This window comes from Diceros bicornis, chromosome 34 (assembly GCF_020826845.1).
Source record: "Diceros bicornis minor isolate mBicDic1 chromosome 34, mDicBic1.mat.cur, whole genome shotgun sequence".
Taxonomy (NCBI): domain Eukaryota; kingdom Metazoa; phylum Chordata; class Mammalia; order Perissodactyla; family Rhinocerotidae; genus Diceros; species Diceros bicornis.
In genome coordinates, this window is record NC_080773.1 from 29,314,925 (window position 1) to 29,337,874 (window position 22,950).

At 39.5% G+C, this 22,950-nt stretch overlaps 1 protein-coding gene across 1 annotated transcript in view; it reads right to left on the minus strand.

The window, feature by feature from the left end:
* LOC131397682 (uncharacterized) overlaps positions 1-22,950 on the minus strand; it is a 42,555-nt gene that overhangs the window by 7,839 nt on the left and 11,766 nt on the right. The window contains 4 exon segments of the mRNA XM_058530753.1: positions 1,850-1,999; positions 6,310-6,418; positions 7,593-7,810; positions 7,973-8,181. Of these exon segments, the coding sequence (XP_058386736.1) occupies positions 1,850-1,999; positions 6,310-6,418; positions 7,593-7,810; positions 7,973-8,181 (686 nt within the window).

The following is a 22,950-nucleotide window of genomic DNA, read 5'->3' on the forward strand; positions in this document are numbered from 1 at the left end:
AGAGGATAAAACTTCAGACCCATGGAATATGTATTTCAAAAGCAAGTTTCAGAGGCAAAATCTAGGAGAATAAGAAATCAGGAAGACCAAAGTCTTTCTATGTTTCCTGACAAACAGAGCAGGAAGAGGGAGAAAAATATGGGGTATGGGAGCAACAGAAGAGTGTCGGATATTGGGGGGGTTCTTGAGAAGGGGCTGTGCACTGTGCATATAGGCTATGGCATGAGTGCCTGAAAGACTGAGATATACTCCCATGTAGCAATGGGGACCAAAGAGAAGATCTCAGTGTCTAGTCTTTACGTGCCTGATCAGTGACAACGTCAAACAATCTCAAATAATAACATCTCTTTAACAATCTCAAATCCCATTGCTCTTTACACACGTGTGGCAAAAAGAGAACTGAAGAGATGGCTGAGGGGCCTGAACAGGCAGGCAGGGCTTGACACAGCCCAGGGAGTTTCATGGAACCCCAGAGACAATGGAAGAGCCGCTATTTTCTTTGTCTATCTCCTGAGAAGTTCTCCCAAGGATATAAAACGTGAATGGAAAGTGCATAGTTCCTGGGGTCCGGACTACAAAGGCCTCAGCCTTGATCTCTATGGACTGAGAACCAAGAGAGATGAAGGGGAAAGAAGACTCCATAGAGACAGCCAATTTGGCCTCCCTCAAACCAAGGGACCAAAGTGGTGAAAGGAGCCAGATCATAGAGCATTGTATGTCATCATAAAGCTTTCCCCTGCCTATGCATGAGTTGGAGCATCATGGTAGAGTGCGAGTTTAAACATTTACACGTTTCAATAGCAGTGCTAAGTGTGTGTGTAGCTGGTGGGGTGAAATGTCTTTTGAGAGCTCACAAGAAATAAACTTTTATTTTCCCACAGATCTTTCTCCATTGAGGAGTTTCTCAAACAATATTTAATCAAGCACCTTACTCTGAGCCCATCTATCTCAGCTCTTGTATTCACATCTCCACACATGCCAATCCGTCTGCATTTTTTCCTACTTTTCCTTCACTCTCCACAGGCCAGGGCTGTTTCCCTTGCTTGAAAATGGAGATAATATTTTACTCAAGGAGATTTCAATTTACAAAGAAAAACAGAACATATGATATGATACGTTTTTTCAGAACACATTCCGAGCTCTTTGTTCAGCTAAGGATAGAGGACATTACAGATGGGTCTAGAAAAGTATTTCAAAGATCAGTCAACTGACGGCCTCCTGAATGCTAAGGGGTTATTTTAAGTATGGAGGCATCTGGGCCTGGCCTGGTGGCATAGTGGTTAATTCTGGCACACTCTGCTTGGTGGCCCAGGATCATGGGTTTGGATTCCAGGCGCAGACCTACACCACTTGATGGCCATGCTGTGCCAGTGACCCACATGGAAAAAGGGGAAGATTGCCACAGATGTTAACTCAGGCCTAATCTTCCTCAAGCAACAAGAAAAAAAAAGAGAAGGACTGACAACAGATGTCAGAGTGAATCTTCTACAGGAAAAAAAAAAGAAAAAAAAAAAAAGAAGTATGCAGGCATCTAGCTTTCTCCCAAGAACTACTGAACCAAAAACACAAGAGTAAAATCACAGAATTACATATTATTAAAAATCTGCCATAAGGTTCTCTGACTACTACTGTTCTGCAACCACCACTACTCAAGCAAAATATGTGCAGAACTTCTGGAGAAAGGGAAAGTTAGAGTCCATGTGTCATATTATGAATCCTTTCCGATTCAAAACAGCTTCTATCGCTTCAAATCCCTTCAAACAGCGATTTGAAAGTCAGACTGGCAAATCCAGGGCTCCCAAGAGACTTACAAGGGAAAACGCAAAGATATACAAAAGCAGTTACCAACTTCAGAAGGGAAGTTATCCTCACCCACGGAGAGCAGGTTCCTGTAGTTCTCCAACATCACGTCCCTGTACAAGGCCCTCTGAGCAGGGTCCAGGCATTCCCACTCCTCCCGAGAGAATTCTATGGCCACATCCCTGAAAGTTAATTGTCCCTGAAAGGAAAGCACATTTCACCATGTCAAGAGAGACAGAGGTCTTATTTTCACACAAGATGGGACAAGCAGATACGTGTAAGGATTGACTTGGCTGGAGCGAGTGTTCTCAGTGATCCACGTAAGAAAATTTTGAGCAAGTTATTTCTCTAATTTTCTTGTAACTGAGGTGAAATTCACATAAAAATGTTAGCTGTTTTAAACTACAATTCAGTGGCATTTAGTACACTCACAATGTTGTACAAACAACACCTCTATCTAGTTCAAATACCTCTTCATCATCCCAAAGGAAATCCATTACCCATTAAGCAGTTGCTTCCCACTCCCCTCTCCCCCCAGTCCCTGGTAATCACTAATATGCTTTCTGTCTCTATGGATTCAGCTATTTTAGATATTTCCATATCACTGGAATGGTATGAAATGTGTGACCTTTCGTGTCCAGCTTCTTTCACTGAGAATAATAGTTTTGGTTCATCCATGGTGTAGTATGTACCAGGACTACATTCCTTTTTCACGGCTCAATAATTTCATTGTATGACTATACCACGTTTTATGTATTCAATCATCTTTTCATGGACATTTGAGTTGTAACCACATTTTGGCTAATGTTAATCGTGTTGCTAAGAACATGTGTTTGAATCTCTGTTTTCAATTATTTTGCCTATGTACCTAGAAGTGGAATTACTGGGTTACACGGTTTAATTTTTTAAGGACCTGCCACACTGTATTCCACAGTGGTGACACCATTTTCCAGCAACGTGTCAGGATTCTAATTTCTCCACATCTTTACCAACACTTGCCATTTTCTCTTTTAGTGTATTCATCGTAGTGCTTGTGAAATAGTATTTCACTGTGGTTTCGATTTTGCATTTTCCTGATGACTTTTTTTTTTAATTGATGTTTTAATGGTTTCTAACATTGTGGAATTTTGGGTTGTACATTTTTGTTTGTCCATCACCACATATATGACTCCCTTCACCCCTTGTGCCCAGCCCCCACCCCCCACCCCCACTGCCCTGGTAACCACAGTCCAGTTTTCTCTGTCCATGTGTTGGTTTATATTCCACATATGAGTGAGATCATACAGTGTTTGTCTTTCTCTTTCTGGCTTATTTCACTTAACATAATACGCTCCAGGCCCATCCATGTTGTTGCAAATGGGACGATTTTGTCTTTTTTTATGGCTGAGTAGTATTCCATTGTATATATATACCACAATTTCTTAATCCAATCGTCAGTCGAGGGACACTTAGGTTGCTTCCACTTCTTGGCTATGGTGAATAATGCTGCAATGAACATAGGGGTGCATAAGCCTCTTTGGATTGTTGATTTCAGGTGCGTTGGGTAGATTCCCAGTAGTGGGATGGCTGGATCATAGGGCATCTCTATTTTTAATTCTTTGAGGAATCTCCATACCGTTTTCCATAGAGGCTGCACCACTTTGCCTTCCCACCAGCTGTGTATGAGGGTTCCTGTTTCTCCACATCCTCTCCAACATTTGTTGTTTTTTGTCTTGGTGATTATAGCCATTCTAACGGGCGTGAGGTGGTATCTTAGTGTTGTTTTGATTTGCATTTCCCTGATGATTAGTGATGTTGAGCATCTTTTCATGTGCCTATTGGCCATCTGTATATCTTCCTTGGAGAAGTGTCTGTTCATTTCCTCTGCCCATTTTTTGATCGGGTTGTTTGTTTTTTTGTTGTTCAATTGTGTGAGTTCTGTATATATTATGGAGATCAACCCCTTGTCAGATGTATGTTTTGCAAATATTCTCTCCCAGCTGGTTGGTTGTTTGTTCATCTTGATTCTGGTTTCATTTGTCTTATAAAAGCTCTTTAATCTGATAAAGTCCCACTTGTTTATTTTTTCTTTAGTTTCCCTAGTCTGGGTAGGCATGCCATCCGAAAAGATTCCTTTATAACCAATGTCAAATAGTGTGTTGCCTATATTTTCTTCTATGAGTTTTATAGTTTCAGGTCTCACCTTCAGGTCTTTGATCCATTTTGAGTTAATTTTTGTGAATGGCGATAGCACATGGTCCACTTTCATTCTTTTGCGTGTGGCTGTCCAGTTTTCCCAACACCATTTATTGAAGAGACTTTCCTTTCTCCATTGCATGTTCTTAGCACCTTTGTCGAAAATTAGCTGTCCGTATATGTGTGGTTTTACTTCTGGGCTTTCAATTCTGTTCCATTGATCTGTGTGTCTGTTTTTGTACCAGTACCATGCTGTTTTGATTACTATTGCTTTGCAGTATGTTTTGAAGTCAGGAATTGTGATGCCTCCTGCTTTGTTCTTTTTCTTTAGGACTTCTTTAGCTATTCGGGGTCTTTTGTTGCCCCATATAAATTTTAGTATTCTTTTTTCTATTTCTGTGAAGAATGTCATTGGGATTCTGATTGGGATTGCATTGAATCTGTAGATTGCTTTAGGTAATATAGACATTTTAACTATGTTTATTCTTCCAATCCACGTGCATGGGATATCTTTCCATTTCTTTATGCCTGATGACTAATTTTATTGACCATCTCTTCATGTGCTTGTTGGCCATTGTACATCTTTTCTGGAGAAATTTCAAGTCCTTTGACCATTTTTGAATTGAGCTATTTGAATTTTGGTTGAGTTGCAGGAGTTCTTCATAAATTCTGGATACTAGACCCCAAGCAGATTTGTGATTTGCAAACATTTTCTCCCATTTGGTAGACTGTGTTTCACTTACATGATAGTGCCCTTCAATGCACATAACTTTTAGTTTTGATGGAGACCAATTTATCTATTTTGTCTTTCTCAATTTGACTTTGGTGTCATATATAAAAGTCCACTACGAAATCCAAGGTCATTCAAGATTTATCCTTATGTTTTCATCAGAGCAATATAGTTTTAGGTCTTACATTTAGTCTTTGGTTCATTTTGAATTAATTTTTTTATAATGGGGAAAAGTAGAGGTTCAATTTCATTCTCTTTCATGTGGATAAGCAGTTGTCTCAGCACCTCTTAAGAGACTAGTCTTTTCTCATTGAAAGTTTTCAGCACCCTTGTAAAAAGGAATATGGGTTTACTTGTGGACTCGCAGCTCTATTGCTCTGACTTATATTTCTATCCTCATGCTGGAACCACAGTTTTGATTACTCTAGATTTGTAGGAAAGTCTGACATTCGGAACTTTGGTCCTCCAACTCTGTTCTTCTTCTTCACCATTATTTTGGTTATTTGGGGTCTTTACCAATTCAATGTGAATTCTAAAATTGGGTTTCCTATTTGTACAAAAAAGGCTGTTGGGATTTCGGTGGGGATTCCAATGAATCTTGATAGCACTTTGAAGAGTACTGTCAGCTAAATGACACTAAGTCAACATTTTAGGTAGGACCCTTCAGAGACAGAGAAGATTAGCAAATCCAATACATGGCAATTTAGGAATGAGCAAACAGAATAGTCAACTAAGAATGTGACTTTTACCTTGGAAAGAGCCATTCCACCTTTCTGTCCTCTTCCTCTGAGATTCTCAGATTAGATTATTCTGTATGACAAAAATATGTTGTTCAATGCTTAGAATCAACACACCCCCTTCCACTGCCACAAGTATACACATAGGGAGAACCTCAGTTCAGGAGACAGATGGCCCTTTGCTGCCCACTGTTAACAGGAGGGATGCTCGGACAATAAACTCCATACAGAGACAAATAAGTGAGTTTCTCACCCATTTCTCTACTAAGTCAGACCCTCCTACTGAAACCCACACACTCGGCTGTAACTGCATTGTCCTTTGTCCATTTGGCATGAAGCATAAGGAAACTGCCTCATCCAAAATGTTGGCTCCTCCCAAGACAGCCAGCATCCAACGAATGGTTGATGCTGGATGTGAGTGTCTGTCCCTTCCCTCAATTTGGACACTCTGAAGGGCTACTCAACTCCAGAGCTCCCTGCGGTAGCAATACTGAGAAGTTGAGATTTTTGTCCTGAGGGTGATGGGAAACCATTAGAGGGTTTATTGCCAGATGACACAATCAAACTTAAGATTTACCCATGAAACACAGAGAGGGAGAGAGTGAAGCTGAAAGAGAGGTATGCCTCTGTCCCTGAGCATCTGCCCATGTCTCTTTCTTAGTGGTTTTCATTATTTTTGGAGGACTGGGACACACTGGAAATTCTAACTGGGCAACCTGAACTAGAAAACTGTCAAATGCAGACAGACGCCCAATACTGAAAATGATTTCAGGGATTCCATTTGCTCAGACTCAGAATTCCTGGTCTACTCTATCATCTCCATGTTACAGGTGGGTGCACTGAAGCTCAGAGGGGGAGAAAGTTTACCAAGTTACCCTGGAGAGGTCTAAATTCAATGAGCAGAACCGGTGTTAGTGGTGGCCTGGAGAGGGCAGTAGAAAAGGTCTGTCCTAATTCCAGATTACATTTCACATTCCTGAGCAAGAAAAGATTCTCTTTCATGGCTTTAATCAAACCCAAGTATTTAATTCCTCTTTTCCAGAAAAGTATTTTTAAAATGAATTAACAAATAGTTATTAGTCTTGGAAAACATGAAAGGTGGTCACTGGGAGATGGGCTCTGAGCAATCTGTTCATCATGGACACATGGGCACTACTGGAACAACGATTCACGTCAATCCAGCCCATCCTTCAACAACTGCACAGAAAGGACAAAGGGGACTTGAGGGGAACATCTACGTAGTTGGGAACTTCAGCTCAGAAGTCACTACTTTAACAGATCGCTTTACGGAAGACATAAATTGTTGACTTTTAAACTAACTGGTTAAACTAGGTTTTTATTGTTAAAAGACTACCAACATCCTTACCAGATGCACAGAGAAATACTATAGTTATTTACAGACATCAAAGAATAGTTCCAATATATGACAGAGTAGAAGCCATAGAAACCTCATTCTCTGAACAATAAAATTAACAAGGAAAATAATTTGGAAATTAAAAAACACGTTAAAACAAGTGTGAAGACAGATCAAATTTAGAAAAGAATGACATAAGCCACAGGGACAGAAAGTCCTCCCCCATTTCTTGGAAGGGAAGAGGGTGATGTGGAACTGACTGAGCTAATAAGTCTCTGCCTTCAGGGTGAATAGGGGCTGCAAATGAAATTATCTTCTGATGCAATAATCAGAAAATGTAGATGCCTCATAAACCTGGTTTTGTAACTCTCATTCTCTTCTGCTTAATTTTAGCAGTTCAACAAATCTTCAATTAGATTATAAAGCACCAAGTCAGGACTCTTTCACAACTTAATATCCCATATCCAATCAAAATACTCGCCCGGGTTTGGGTCCCTAACTTTCTCCACCGCTGTGTGTTTTGCTCTCTGTATTTGTGTCTCTGTGTCCTTCTGATTCTCTCCTCTCCTGTGTCCATGTCTGTGTTTCTCCCTCTGTTTCTCCTCATCCTTTTGTTTCCCTCCCTCTCTGTTCCTCCTCCTACAGTGTGTTGGCTCCACTCTCTTGCAACCTGTTTCAATCCCCGCGTTCTTTCTCCCTAAACTTTCTGGTGGCCTCTAACTCCATATCTTTCTGCCTCTTTCTCCCCATCTCTGTTCCCCTCTGCTCTCCCTGGAGGGGGGCGAAGGGCATGTACCCAACTCGTGAGTGAGGACTTGACCACCCGGTTGCGGGGGGCGAGGGGAGAGGAGGGAAGTGGGGCATCCGAGAAAGGCTCCGAGCAGGAACACGACGAGGCGGGCGGTCGGTGTCTACGCGGACCGAAGGCAGAAAGGTCGGACGGGGACCTGCCTCAGAGCGTCCGGAAACGGACGCCGGCTCCCGGACCGCACGGAGCAGCAGGACTCGGGACATCTATGGCGACGCCACCAGGGGCGAAAGGGATGAACTCACAGTGAGAGGGACGAGCGGGTTCAGGGATTTTAATTCAGGGGGCGACGCCGCAACCCGGGTGTGAGGGGCGGGGCCTCAGGACCGGGAAGCGCAGGTACGAAGCAGAAACACACACACACTCACCCGAGCGTGCCGGTTGCTCCGCGTGATCCGCTTCCGTCTGCAGGAAGCCGCGCATGCGCGTGCGTACCGGGGCGGGGCCGACGTGACGGGGCGGGCACAGAGGCAGGGTAGGGCTCGGGCGACGTAGGGGCGGGGCCTGGGCGCGGTGCCTGGCGCTCTCCTCCGCCCCTCAGGTTTCCCTGTGTGTTTCTCCTCACGCCCAACAGACCCTAGCCTTCAGTATTTGGGTTCTTTTAAATCTTGATGGGGCCAGGCCCTGGGCTGTGGGGATGGAGGGCTGAGACCTTGTGTTAAAAAACAAAATTTTCCTCTTAAATGGATAGAAATTAACTTTTCGTTCTTTTAATTTGAATGGTTATACTAATCCACACCTCTTCAGATGAATTAATAATCCAGATACGTTTGACAGGTCCTGGAGAGCAACTTGTATTTCCTGAAGTCATTAATTACTCAATAGTATTGTAATTTCAATCTTTTTAATTTTTTGTTCTCAGTTATTTGGAACAGTTTTAACTTGAAAATTAAATTAGGTAGATCTGGTATTTTAACCTTTTTTTTTCCTGTTTCCTAATATTTTATGTCATGTGCAGATAATGAGGCTGGTGAAAGGTGGACTCTTTGGGAAATATTTGGCTTTGTGTTTCACTAATGAAATATCAATTTTGAAATATTTCCAGAGATATGTGATAAGGATGTCTATTCTCTTAGTGAAGAATAAATGCAAATAGTATTACTAGTTTTTCACATTTGCAACAGCATCATTTACATACGTAATAATTTTTAATTTAAAATATGTGAGTTACTAGCTCCTTTTCTGTTCCCCATGGAAATTCTGAAGGTGGCGCTGACTGGATTTTTATTGACCAGATTCACACTGTACATGCTCCAGAATTTTCTCAAAGGTTATTTTATTGAAAATTTTATTTTATTGAAAATAAACAGCACTCTTCCGTTTTCCTCAGAACTAAGACTAGTTTCTCAATCTTTTAATGTTTTTTTTCCCTCTATTATTTTACTGAAGTTTTATTTATTTATTTTTTTAATAATTAAATGCTTGGACTCAAATAGATTGAAACTTTGGAAGATAAATTTCTCTTGGCGAAGAGAACAGAAGCAACCCTTCTGCTGTCCCTCTGTCTCCCCAGGCTCCCTGGCTGAGCTCACTTCCCCTGAGCTCTGGTCACTCCATGCAGACCGACTTTGAAGTGGATCTCCATGAAGGAGCCGGGACTCTACACCATTTGGAGTAAAGAGGTGCTGATATCCGAACTCTCCATCTAGATTTTCTTCCGTCACCTTGCCTTAGATGGGGGCCCCTTATCCACAAGTTTTGCAAATATTCTCCTCTGGTAATAACACATAACATGTGCTTGGTAATTTTCCTGACCAGCTGAAGTGATTTCTCTTCAAGTTGACAAGAAACTTCTTGGTTGGAGGCTCCGATGCTCCCCAACAGAAGCTGAGCTCATAAGATGGTGTCTGAGTAAATAAGGAACTAGCCACCACCTTATTGGCTCCCCTTTTCCTGGCTTGGAATTATATCTGGTAACAGATGAGGGGTGAAAAATGTGGGATTGCATTTTAGTCTAAATTCCTCTACTTATATTTTTATTAATATTGTGATAATTAATTAAGGGAAATTGCATTTAAAATGGAGTCAGGAGGCCAGAAGGGGAAGCTCCCATGCAGTGCCATCTGAAGTCAATAACAGGAAAGATAGTCAATTACAGGCCCAGTCAGAAAGACGTCATCAACAGGAAGATAGTCAATTACAGATTCCAGCAGAAGTCATCAACAAGAAAGAATCATTAATTACAGGATGAAATGTACATTACATCCCAAACAGAAATCGACTACCTCAGCAACTTGGCCCATGAGAAACCATCACCGCCCTGAACTCTTGCTTTGTGCCAATGGACTTTGATTCAAAACTACTCCTCCCAATTTCCACCTTTTTCTCTATAAAATAACCTTCCCATCTCATTTGTTGAATTTACCTGTGGATCACCACAGCCTGCACAATCTAAATTCCAATTCTTTAGCAACTCCTGAATAATCTTGTTTTCCTGGTAAAATAACTGGTTGTTTTATTTTTGCGGTTCATATATATGGTACCTGAAGTAGGATCCGAAGGAGGTGACGTGCCGGGAGACAGCAACTCCTGGAATCTAGAGAGGTACCCCCATCAAGCCCTTTGTGCTCTTTGCTTCTATGAGTTAGTCTACTTTCAGTTTGGTGAGTCTTCTCTTGTACTTTGTGCTGTGCCCCCATTGTGCTCTGAACTTTTTAACTTGATTCAGGATCAGGAGAGGCATTATCCCCTCCAAAAAGAGACTTTGTCCTCCTGGTTGAAAGCTCTGTACTTGGGTTCAAGAAGTCATCCTTGGGCCGGCCCCGTGGCTTAGCGGGTAAGTGTGCGCACTCCGCTACTGGCGGCTCGGGTTTGGATCCCGGCCCGCACCGATGCACCGCTTCTCCGGCCATGCTGAGGCCGTGTCCCACATACAGCAACTAGAAGGATATGCAACTATGACATACAACTATCTACTGGGGCTTTGGGGAAAAAAAAAAGGAGGAGGATTGGCAATAGATGTTAGCTCAGAGCCGGTGTTCCTCAGCAAAAAGAGGAGGATTAGCATGGATGTTAGCTCAGGGCTGATCTTCCTCACAAAAAATAAATAAATGTTAAAAAAAAAAGAAGTCATCCTTGGTGAGTACTCAGTTGTTTTCTGAAGGTAGCACAGTTCCTGCTGGGGCTTGTGCTTGCTAAAATCCAGGAGTTTTCTTTGGTTTTCACATTCCCCTTGGAATCAGGGCTGGGAATCCAGCAACATTCTTTTCAGATTCCTTCAAGGATCAGGGATTGGACTCTAGTAACTTTCTTGGGTTTCAGAGGAGATTTCAGAAATGAGATCCCAGTCATCTAAATGTTCTGAGGGAAAACCTTCTTTAGGGACCCTGGTTGTTTGAGAATTTGGGGCCCACTACATATACATTTTTAACTATGTAGGCCAAACTGACCAAGAGTAGTCTGAAATTACAATGGCCATCATATGGAACTTTAAATCTGCCCAAACTCATTTTTCTTAAAACCAAATTGGGGAAGACGATGGCTCTAAAATGAAGCAAAGTGAATGGTATGTTTATTTTAATTGGGACCTTGAGGCTTCCAAATGTGCACAAGATTCTAAAACTGCCTCACTACAAGGTACCATATTTAAATTACCAAAAACAACTAAAAAGCTGAGGGAAGACAAAATGGCTTCTCAGACTTCTCTTTCCCTTCTCTTGTTTTTTTTTTTTTCCATGTTATGCTCAGGACCCACTTCTGATGCCCTCTTCCTCCTTCCCTTCTGTATCACCTCTAGTGCTGAAACTTTGTCCATCTGAGCAAGTAACCTTATCTTAGTTCATCTTCCAAAAATGCAATTTGGATCCAACTATTCCTTTGAAGCTTGTATCTGAGACGTGGCTGAAATTTTTAAAACAAAAGCTATAAGGTCTCTGTGTTTATGTATATATTATATATATCTATGTGTATATATGATATTTTTCTACCTCTGGATGTTAAGATTGATTTGTAGAAGAGCTGTATTTAATTGGTTTGAAATTACATGCTTATAGATTAAGTATTCCTAAACCTCAGAAATGCAATGGAAATTAACTCAAACTTTTTTAAGTTTATGTGATCTAGGGTAAATTTTTAGTACATAAAAGCTAGCTTAAGGTTGTTGGATTAATTGAAACAGGCATGTCTTTAAAGTTATCAATGCTGAATATAGTGCAGACAATATAACTTTCATTCCATATGGGTTTATTAAGCTCATTTTATCTTTATCAGCAAAAAAGGAACTTAAAATGATGTTTGCCTATTTAATGTCAAATTGTAGGATGATTGTCAAAAGCAAGTAAGTTAAATAACTGCAAATAAGATCAAAATCTATACTAAGTTAAACTAAATACAGATGGTCATTGAATATCTAAATCATTTCCAAATAAGATGAAGATAAATTATTGAACATACGTGTATCTACTTTTGGCTTCCTATTGCAGAGAAGCTGAAGATATTTGAATCTATTAGTGAACATGTTTTATGCCACGCTGAGAAATTTACAATGAGAAAAGGCATTCACTTCTAGAAATTTATAAAAGGGATATATAATTCGGCCAAGTTGCAAAATGCTAATATAGTTCACAATTGCTTACTTCTTAGGTTTTCAGTAGGAATTAAGGATTCTGAGGGTTAAGAATTCTAATCAATATATGTAATAATCAGGGAAACATCTCTCTATCCAAGGAAAGTAGGATATTTTGATAAAAGAAGGTATAAGGATTGGAAATGCATTTTGATGAGGGAAAAGAAAGTAATTTTGTCCTAAAGAGATGGTAGGTATTTCTGAATGGGAAAGAGGAAAACATAGGAGAAAATATACATGAAAAAAGTGTAGGAGGTTTGTTGCAAGGAATCTTGGGAAAGGATTTTTTTTTTTTTCGTGAGGAAGATTTGCCCTGAGCTAATATCGGTGCCAATCTTCCTCTATTTTGTATGTGGTTCACTGCCACAACATGGCCACCAAGTGGTGTATGTCCATGCCTGGGATCCGAACCCACGAACCCGGGCTGCGCAAGCGGAGCTCAACAAACTTAACAGCTAGGCCATGGGGCCAGTCCTGGGAAAAGAATTTTAATATGTGTTAAAGCTGCCTAAGATTAAAATAAATTTTTATAATGAGTTTTAATATCTAAATAAGCTGTTGCAAAATTAAAATGTTTTCTTTCTTTTCTATTGAAAGAACTAAGTTTTCTTAGGCTATTGGTCTGCTTTTAATGACAGATTGTGAAAGCTTCTTTACCTTTAAGTAACATATGTAGAAAGCAGAGATTGTGTTTTATCAAAATAATTTCCTGTATTGTTTCTGTGGTTCTTTTTTTTTTTTTTGTGAGGAAGATCAGCCCTGAGCTAACATCCATGCCAATCCTCCTCTTTTTGCTGAGGAAGACTGGCCCTGAGCTAACATCCGTGCCCATCTTCCTCCACTTTATGTGGGACGCTGCCACAGCATGGCCTGACAAGCGGCGCGTCAGTGCGTGCCCCGTATCTGAAACTGGGCTGCCAGCAGCAAAGTGTGCACACTTAACTGCTATGCCAAGGGGCAGGCCCCGTTTCTGTCCTTCTTTACTTAAGAGAACTGAGTCTTCTTACTATTAAAGGATTTAAGTTTTCCTTAAAACCACGTAATTTTTTGTATTTGCCTTTGAAACCTTTTATTTGTACTTTGATCAAAGAGATACTTGAGTATAATATCGTAATGATCTGTGATCCTATTTGGTCAAGTGTCCAAACCTTTTGATATTTTGATAAGATTCCCAAAATATTCACATTCTAAGTGAAGTCTTTTCAACCTGGATGTAACTTTGGGATTTTCCAAAGGGCATCTGGCACAGCTCAAAAGATTTCTTCCCTTTCCTTACAAAAAATAGAGATATTACACTAATTAGGCTTATTTGGTATGTTAAATTACATGAGAAGCATGGCTGAATAAGCAAAATAAACTTTTTAGGTTAGATTGTATGGGAGATTCTAACTCACAAGTATTCTAGATATTGTATAAAATTCCTAAACATGTAATATGTCCTAATATGATGTTGTTATATGTAATTCTAGTTACTATCTAAAATGTGTGTCGGAAAAAATACCCAAATTTCCTCATCAATTGCATTTACTCATTGCTCTTTTAAAGAGTCTTTTGTCAGGTACAGACAGTTATTTTTCTACTCTGATGCTTGTACAAATGTTTCATTTTCAAAAAGATTTATTTTTATAATTTTTATTTATTTATTTTTTCCCCCAAAGCCCCAGTAGATAGTTGTATGTCATAGCTGCACATCCTTCTAGTTGCTGTATGTGGGACGCGGCCTCAGCACGGCTGGAGAAGCGGTGCGTCGGTGCGAGCCCGGGATCCCAACCCGGGCCGCCAGCAGCGGAGCGCACGCACTTAACTGCTAAGCCACGGGGCCAGCCCTCAAAAAGATTTATTTAAAAGACTTTGACAACTACACTGGAATATAGGTTTTGATAATTTTAAGATTATAACATTAAACTGGGTGGAAATTTCTGGGACTCTAGTGGAGGACTGACTGCTTTGATGTTTTGTTTTCCAGATGTAAAGGGACACTTTTTGTCCTCTCCTTAAAGCTGGCTATAATTTATGGCAATTTGGTAAAGAGTATCTTTGCAACAAGGGTTGAAACGTTTGTCTTTTTCTCTCTACCTGATCCTTCCAAAATTCAAAATCTGTTAAGTATTCTTTTCAAGACGACATATGTTTTTGCATCAGTTAAGGTCTTTTCTCCTTGCAGGAAGACACAGTTGGAAATATTGGCTACAGTACCAAGGCTTTGACTAGAATATTCAAGAAAGATGTACAGAGACTTGGAAATGACCAGACAGCTTTAAGGAAATGCTTGGAAGAATCAGCCTACTATCTTGCTTACGAGGTTTCAGGAAAGCAATCTTGAGAAAGAGCTTCTGTGATCAATCACTATTTTTGCTGCATTTATATCAATAATCTGGTCAAGTTTAATCAGAATAAATTAGTTATACTATGATTATTTTTAATAAAAATTGGGAAAATTGTGGAGAGAAATGATCTTTTCACCTTTGTAGATATTAAATTCTTGTACTATTTATTGTCTTTAAGGCTTTCTTATATACGTGTAAGCTAGACTGTTTCCTAACTTCTAGTTTCCTTAAATGTCTAGCTATGATACTCCAAACTAACATTTCCCATTTATACTGCTCTTGAAATGTCCTTGGAAGGGAGTATATTAGGCCCTCTCAGTACCCAGATAGCAGTCAAACTTCAGGGATTCATGCCTGGGATACACAGCTCACAGCTAAACAAGGCTCCACCTGGCATCTGTCCTATACAAACGCTGGGGACCTCCAAGTCAAATTGACTAGGAAGAGAAGCAGCCAACTTCTGAGGCGGACAGCTTTCCCAAGAGGTCTGGACTAGGCCTGTGTCTTTTTCTTTCACTGCTCTCTCTCACTTTGTTTCCTCCCTCCCTTCTATGAAAGGATAACCACTCTTATCAATATTCCCAAACCCTCACAGAAGGGGGTAACCTCTCTGATTGCTGGATTTGCCAACACAAACGTTGGTCCGTTGAGGACAATAGTGAGACTTTAGTTCACCCTATAAGAAATTCACTGGGATTCCAGATGCCATTATATGTTTAAATTGTTCTACAAGCCTATTATTTAAAGTCAGGGTACCAATCCCACCTAATTCCATTTCTTGATTTAATCCAAATGTGGGAGGGAAAGACAAGATCTTTATGAATATTTATGATGAGTTCTGTAGGATGACCAATGTAAGTGAGATCATTTACACACTTGTTGGTATACCCATATAGTTTGGAAACCTCTGGATATGTAACAACACAATGTCTGAGCCTTGATTAAATTGTGGTAATGCCTCTCTGCCAGTGAATGATTCCATAGATATCTGGAATATGCAGAAGCCTTATGTACACCCCCTGGTTACATTTTCATATGTGGAGCCTCCCACAATAGCCTTTATGCTTGGGCATCTCATTGCTTTGACAGCTGGAGAGTAGGAGGACATGTGCCCTTGCCACATTCACCACCCTGTTCTCCCTGCATAACCAGTCAGAAGACTTTCGTTGACTTGTTGCACTAAATTCTTATAATCATCTCAAATGAGAACTTTGAGGAAGTGTGTAAGATTCTGGGTTTGCATGTGTGGGAAAAGCTTTCCTCCTATGGATTGAAGTGAGTGCCAATGAACAAATGATCAGGAATCTGTCTCTAACATTAGAAGAGTTGGCTGATTCCACAGCCAAAGTAGTCGTGACCCAGCAACAGTCATTTAACTCATTGGCCATGGTAATTTTAGATAACCATGTAGCTCTCAATTACCTTCTGGCTGAGCAGGGAGATGTCTGTGCAGTAACAAGTCCCTCCTGTTGCACATGGATACACACCTCTGGAGAAGTGGAGAGCAAGCACATTAGCAGTAACAAATTTCACCCAATAACCAACTGTCTTTTGATTTATACAGCTGGTTACCCTCGAGTCTGGGCTCCTGCTTTAAAACTTTCATACAAACTGAGCTTGTTGTATTCTTAATCCTGCTTTGCATACTTGTTGTGAAACTCTGAACCTACTGCCTGTCAAACCTTTGTAAACATCATGTACCTAGTAAGGTGATGTTAGGTCAACAATTTGAAAGGATTTCTGATGCTTACAACCTCAGACAACTAGAGACCTTGAATAAGAGGTGCCTGAGAGTTCTCTCTCCTGACCTTTCTCGTTACTCAAGTGTGGCCTAAATGGTTTCCAACCACTCTGCACTTTCCCTCCAGCATGGTACATGACTACCAGGAAAGGTCCTTCCTGGCACCAATGGACAAAACCACTATGATCAGACGTGATTCTTGATCATCAATGCTTTATGAAAATTCATAATTTACATTGGTTTCTCTCAATTTTTAACAAGGTATAATAGCCACATAAAATATTTTCTTAGCTTTCTTTTTTTTTCTGGTTTGTAAAATAGATTTAGAAGGAAGATGCCCTGAACCTTGAAAATATGGGAAAGGGGTTCTGTAAAATTGTCATAAAATTTCATTAATGTTTCAAAGTATTTAAATGTTACTTATGGTTTTCTGTTTTATAAATCTTTTTAATTCACTTTTACTATTTTATATTTTAGAGAATTCAAGTTTATTGGTCCTTGGAGGCTTTAGAAATCTCTATTCTATGAAATAAGTTCATCTACTATTTATTGTTAATTTTATGTCCTTCTCATTTTATATCAACATTAGAGTAGCTCTATTTTATCAAGTTTTATTTTATTGAATTTTAGTTATACTCTACATAATTGAGTTAAAATTTTTCAAATTTACCTTATGCTGCTTTACTTTCATTTAGCCTCTGTTTCTTCTTTAAAAACCCATTCTTGGGTTGCCCCTCTTGTTCATAAATTGTCTGGATATCTCCTTCTGGTATGGGAATCTGTAGCTATCTCATTTCCCTCAACTACTCTTGAATTAAATGCATTGCACAACGTTGAAATTGAACATTTCACTGTCTTTTATTCTAATACAATCTAAGTTTTCATTAGAAATACTAACTTTTAAAAAGTATTTTAATACACATGAATGTATAGGTTTATAAATATTATTATTTGATGGGAACAAATATATGTCTCATTCTAAAATGTTTGTGTTAAAAACTTACTTTGTGCTTTGATTTATTGCGCTGTATGTGCTAAAAATTGTGGCATATGGCATGAGCTCAACATGTTAATTATATCAAACTCCTTAATTATGTTTTCCAAATTGTTGAATCCTTAATAAATTTCATGTGTTTGATAATAATTGAAAGAAGATTCTAATTATTATTATTATTATTTTTACTATGAATGAGGGATTGGCTATTTTCTCTCTTTACATAAAATTCTGTAAATTTTATACTATTGGATATTTCAAAGGAACAACACTACTCCATAAAGAAAACCATTCAATGGCCTTCCCTGCAGATGGCTCCTCCTCAGCTCCTCTATGAATCATGAACATCTCTACAATAGACTCATTGCCCCATGCTGGGGACACGGAGACCATCTGGAAGCCTCTGTCTTCACAGAAGGCTAGTTGGGATCACTGATTAATAGAGACTATTCTACCTTGTAGAAATCCCAAAATCCTGTCTTTTTTAAAACTGGTTCTCGAATTCCTCAGCTCTGACTTGAATTTTTATTAAAATCTTCTGTCCTGCTTCCAGTGTACACTTTGCCTCACCCAGCTCTTTCTGCCCAGTTTTACCTGGGAGTACTTTAAATATCCTCCCCTCCACCCCAAACAATCATATATTTCATTTGACTACCATTCCTCTCAGTATTTGAAGTAAAAATACACAACCTGGTCTCCAGTGTCCTTCAGTGTGTAATATACCGTGTTATATCCAGCTCAATCCAGGACCAGTCACTACAGAGCCATTATTCTTCCTTCTCATGTTGTTCATTGATTAGCACACAGGCTTTTTAACTTAGTAAATTATTCTCACTTCTCTGCACAGTTAATTCTAGGGAAATTTTAATTTATCTGGCTTGAAGTTACATGATCATATAATTTTCCACCACCTCCAATGTATTAGCAGCCCTAATTTTAAAAGAATTCTTAGACTCTAAAATTCACTGCATCTTTTAATAAAATCGAAATTTGATTCCATTCCACATGATATTTAGTGGCAAACACCGTTCCACCCCCAGGTCTTTGTTCTTATTTCATCTTTTCAGCGGATCTTCCTCTGACCCCCCTCACATTTAACATGCCAGCCAAACCCTCATACCCATCTCTGCTCCATATTGCCTGCTCTGCATGTTCCTTTCTGCTCCTTCCCCTTCCACTGTCTGGATCCTATTGACAACAATGCTCCAGGGGAGAGCAGAGCCACAAGGAAGTGTCACACCTTCTAGGATGTTACTGGCAGAAAGACAAGAGATAACAAGTGCTGGGGAAAGTGTGGAGAAAAGGGAATCCTTGTGCAGGATTCCCTTGCACAAGGTGGGGGATGTAAACTGGTTACAGCTATTATTGGAAAGTGTATGGAGGTTTCTCAAAAAATGAAAAACAGAATAGACATATGACCTAGCAATCACACCTCTGGCTACATATCCAAAGGAAATGAAATCAGTGTCTTGAAGAGGTATTTACACTCCTATGAGCATTACTGTATTATTCACAACAGCCAAGATGTGGAAACAACCTAAATGTCTGTTGACAAATGAATGGATAAAGAAAAGGTGGTAGATATATATCATATTATTCAGCCATAAAAGTGAATGAAATCCTGCCACTTATGACAACATGGATGAACCTGGAGAACATTATGCTAAGTAAAATAAGCCAGACAATTACAAATACTACATGATCTAGCTTATATGTGGAACCTAAAAAAGACAAACTGATATAAGCAGAGTAAAATGGTGGTTACCAGGGTGTGGGATGTAGAGAACATGAGGAGTTGTTGGTCAAAATGTTCACACTTTCACTTGTAAAATGAATGAGTTCTGGGGATCCAATGTACAACATGGTGACTGTAGTTCATAATACTGTATTATATACTCAAAATTTGTTGAGAGAGGAAATCCTAAGTGTTCTTACCACACAGACACAAAAAATGGTAATCGTGAGGTGACGAATGTGTTAACTTGATTATCATAATTATTCCATACTGTGTATGTATTTCAAGTGATCATGTTGTACACCTTAAATACACAATTTGCATCGATTAATTATACTTTAATATAACTACATACAGGGATGAGAACCATGATACGTTTCACTCATATCTTGGATGGATATATTTGAGTGACTCATAGCTATGGAACTTTGGACATATGGGCACCTTTATGACTAGAACAAGGAAATGCTTCCAGACAAGGTCAACCTAACGGCACTCGAAACATGGAATGGATATCCTGTGAGTCATGCAAAAATACCATTAGCTTTAAAGAAAGTGACTGGTTTGGGACAGACTGGTCTCACCAACCAGGCATTTACTGGGTGACCAATAACAGAATTCAATAGTTACGTGGAACAAACCTTTGGCCTTGGCTTGCACCTAGCTGCCTAGGGCATTAAACCCTGCTTTCTTTGGGATGCAAGGAAGGAGTAACCCCAATTAACAACCGTCACTAATGTCCCTTTCCTCAAAATGAGATGGACGCATGTAGTTTTTCATTGGTATGATCACCTAGCTACTATATTTGTCTCTTTTATAGGATTAGAGGATCTCATTAAAGTATAGGCACATCCTATTGAATTTGGCTTTCCTCCATCTTGTCTGCACCATTGTTCAAATATGGCCCTGCATAACAATAAATAAGAGATTACATGTATAACCTCATTCCTATTTCCCCACTCATGCCTTGCAGATCTTCTTCGTTGGTTACCCTCAAGTCTGGGCTCACTCTTAAGATTGGGTTTCCAGGTCCTCATGTTATCATTGGTTTTAGGACTAAGCATCTGATTGTTTTTTAAAATAATTCTGGCTTGCTTCCAGACATGCCTCCGTGAAAATCCAACCTGCATCATGGTGACTCAACATCTTCTGATCCTAGATGCAACCATCACTGGAACCTCCAGAAACTTCCACTCTGAGCCCTGTATTGACCTATAATACGTACCTGGCTGGACCCCTAACCTGCACGGCCAAGTTACTCAATTGGATAACTAAGGCGCACCAAGCCCATGAGTCCCTCCGTGGGCCTAGATGGAGCTGAGGTAGGCCGAGGCCACCTCTGCACTGAAGCAGAGCAAACACCAAACTGATCATCAATCCTTCCTGTGGCAGGTTCCAAACAAAAGGGGAAAATATACAATTAAAATTATAAAAAAAACAGGATCCCTATGAGAAAGATAAAACTGACTCTGCGTCGCTAACTGGCACATAAAACAAAACAGTTCAAGCAGACTTGCAAATGGGAAGGTGCAGCCATGTACTCCGTTTTCAGAAAAACCACAACTTTTGCCAGAAACTGGGCATTCCTTCCTGACACACGGCCAGAAGCCTGATATAACTGATTTTAGAACACCAGTATCTATAGGGGAACCAACAAATTAGAGGGCTTTGAAAATAATCCCTGTTGTGTATAAAGTCTGCCTTCCAACAACCCCCCTGGAGCATACTTTCTATTTGTTCTGGAGGCTGGATCTCCCCAGTTTACAAACTGTATCAGCAGTAAAGCTTTCATAACTAAATTCTCTTATTCCAGATAATTTTTGTTGACCATTCTCTTGCACACTTGATGGGCTACAGTACAGTGTAAACATACCTTCTATACACACTGGGAAACCAAAAACTTTGTGTGACTCATTTATTGCGATATTCGCTTTATTGCAGTGATCTGGAAACAAAGCTGCAATGTCTCCTAAGTATGCCGGTATATGAAATTCCTGATTTACATATCAAAAAAATTCTGTGTGCATATTCATTCTTAAGAATAAAGTCATGAATAGTAACTTTTGAAATCATTTTCCTGAGTGCTCCAAGCAACAAAAAAGATTATCTGTATCCTTATTTCTGAAATTTATTTTTATTTCTTAATATTTTTCATATGCTAACTATATTTCTATTTTCAGATCATGTAAACGTGCAACCATGCACCTTATTTCGGTACACAAAAAAAGGCATGTAGAAGTAACATCAAATGGTGTATATTTATGGACAGAGAGGCAGGTTTTAGTAGGGGAGAACCTCAAATTGCACTACCATGGTATTTTCTTGACAGCCACAGAAATAACTTGAAATAGATCAAGGAGTGAATAACTCACAAGCAAATTATGAATATATATTTCCAATGTTGTTAAGTTGTTTGAATGTAACATGGAAAGAATTTGTTATAGATGCCATTCAACTAGAGAGCCTAATAATGGATCATCAGTGTTTATCATGAAGCACTCCAATGAGGTGGGATTATGCTTGGGTCAATAGAAGGGACATGAGTCATTTAGGGTTACAAACATAGATTACATTTAGACATGAGAAGTATAATACATGCTAAATAAAGTGGTATGAAAATGCAATTTCAGTGGCCAAATTTGCATCCTTCACAAGCACATTCTACTCTGGTTCTTTTGATTCAACTGTCCTCTATAACTGTCTCTTCAGTTTCTTAAAAAAAAGGACAAATTTTCAGTAATCTATGATATACAGCTTCTATTACCTTTGAAAAGAGAGGCACATCATCATTCCCCCTCCATTTTTTCAACTACATATGCCATCCTTACCAACTCAGTATTCCACTCTAGTGAAAATATCATTCTTTAATGTTCTGGTCTACTCCATCTCATGATCATCTTGTAGAACAATCTTTCCGATAATCACCAACAGAGGCCCATAGTCATAGCAACAAATCTCAAGAGGCTGTGACCACAGAAAACACAGTAATTTAGATAACATTTTACATCTATTCTCTGCTACTCCCCATGCTCTCAAATTTATACCATATTGTACTTTAAAATCAGTATACTAGTTTTTCCAGGTTCCATGGGTAAGAATAAACCCTCCTGATGATGGAGGTCCTTTCACTTTACTGATCTCTTCCCTGAGACCATCATGGTGAAAAATGAAAAGCATGTAATGAAAGTATAAAATCAATAGGCTTCAAACTTCACGTTGTTAGTCGTCAATAATAACGTAGCCTTTTCAAGAAACCTCAAATGACTGAATAAAAACATTTTATAAACTGAACACAAGATATTTCCACTGACGACCTTGCTTCATTGACACACATCATCTCATGAGCTTTAAATAACTTTTTTTTTTTTTTTTTGTGAGGAGGACCAGCCCTGAGCTAACATCCAATGCCAATCCTCCTCTTTTTTGCTGAGGAAGACTGGCCCTGGGCTAACATCCATGCCCATCTTCCTCCACTTTATATGGGATGCCACCACAGCATGGCTTAACAAGCGGTGCGTCGGTGTGCACCCGGGATCTGAACCGGTGAACCTCGGGCCGCCGCAGCGGAACGTGCGCACTTAACCGCTTGCGCCACTGGGCTGGCCCCATAAATAATTTTAACTTTTAATCCTGTGTGTAGTTTAACATCTGAGGTTGATTCATCATCAAACACAGTTTGACACACATCAAACTCGTTCCCTAGAGTATGCATTTAACATGTATTTCATTGAGAGAACGGGTTAAACAATGTATCACCTTCAATTCATTTGTCATATTTCTGTCCAGTATGAATTCTTGGGTGTAGACTGAGATCATTGTTTCAAGGCCTCGACACATTTGTATGGCTTCCATTTTATAGGAATTCTTTCATGACCACAAAGTTGTGTATATTTGATAAAGCTGATCACATTCATCACATTTATAAGATTTCTCTCTAGTAAGAATTCTATGTTCCACAAGTCTTAAACTTTGGATATGCCTACCA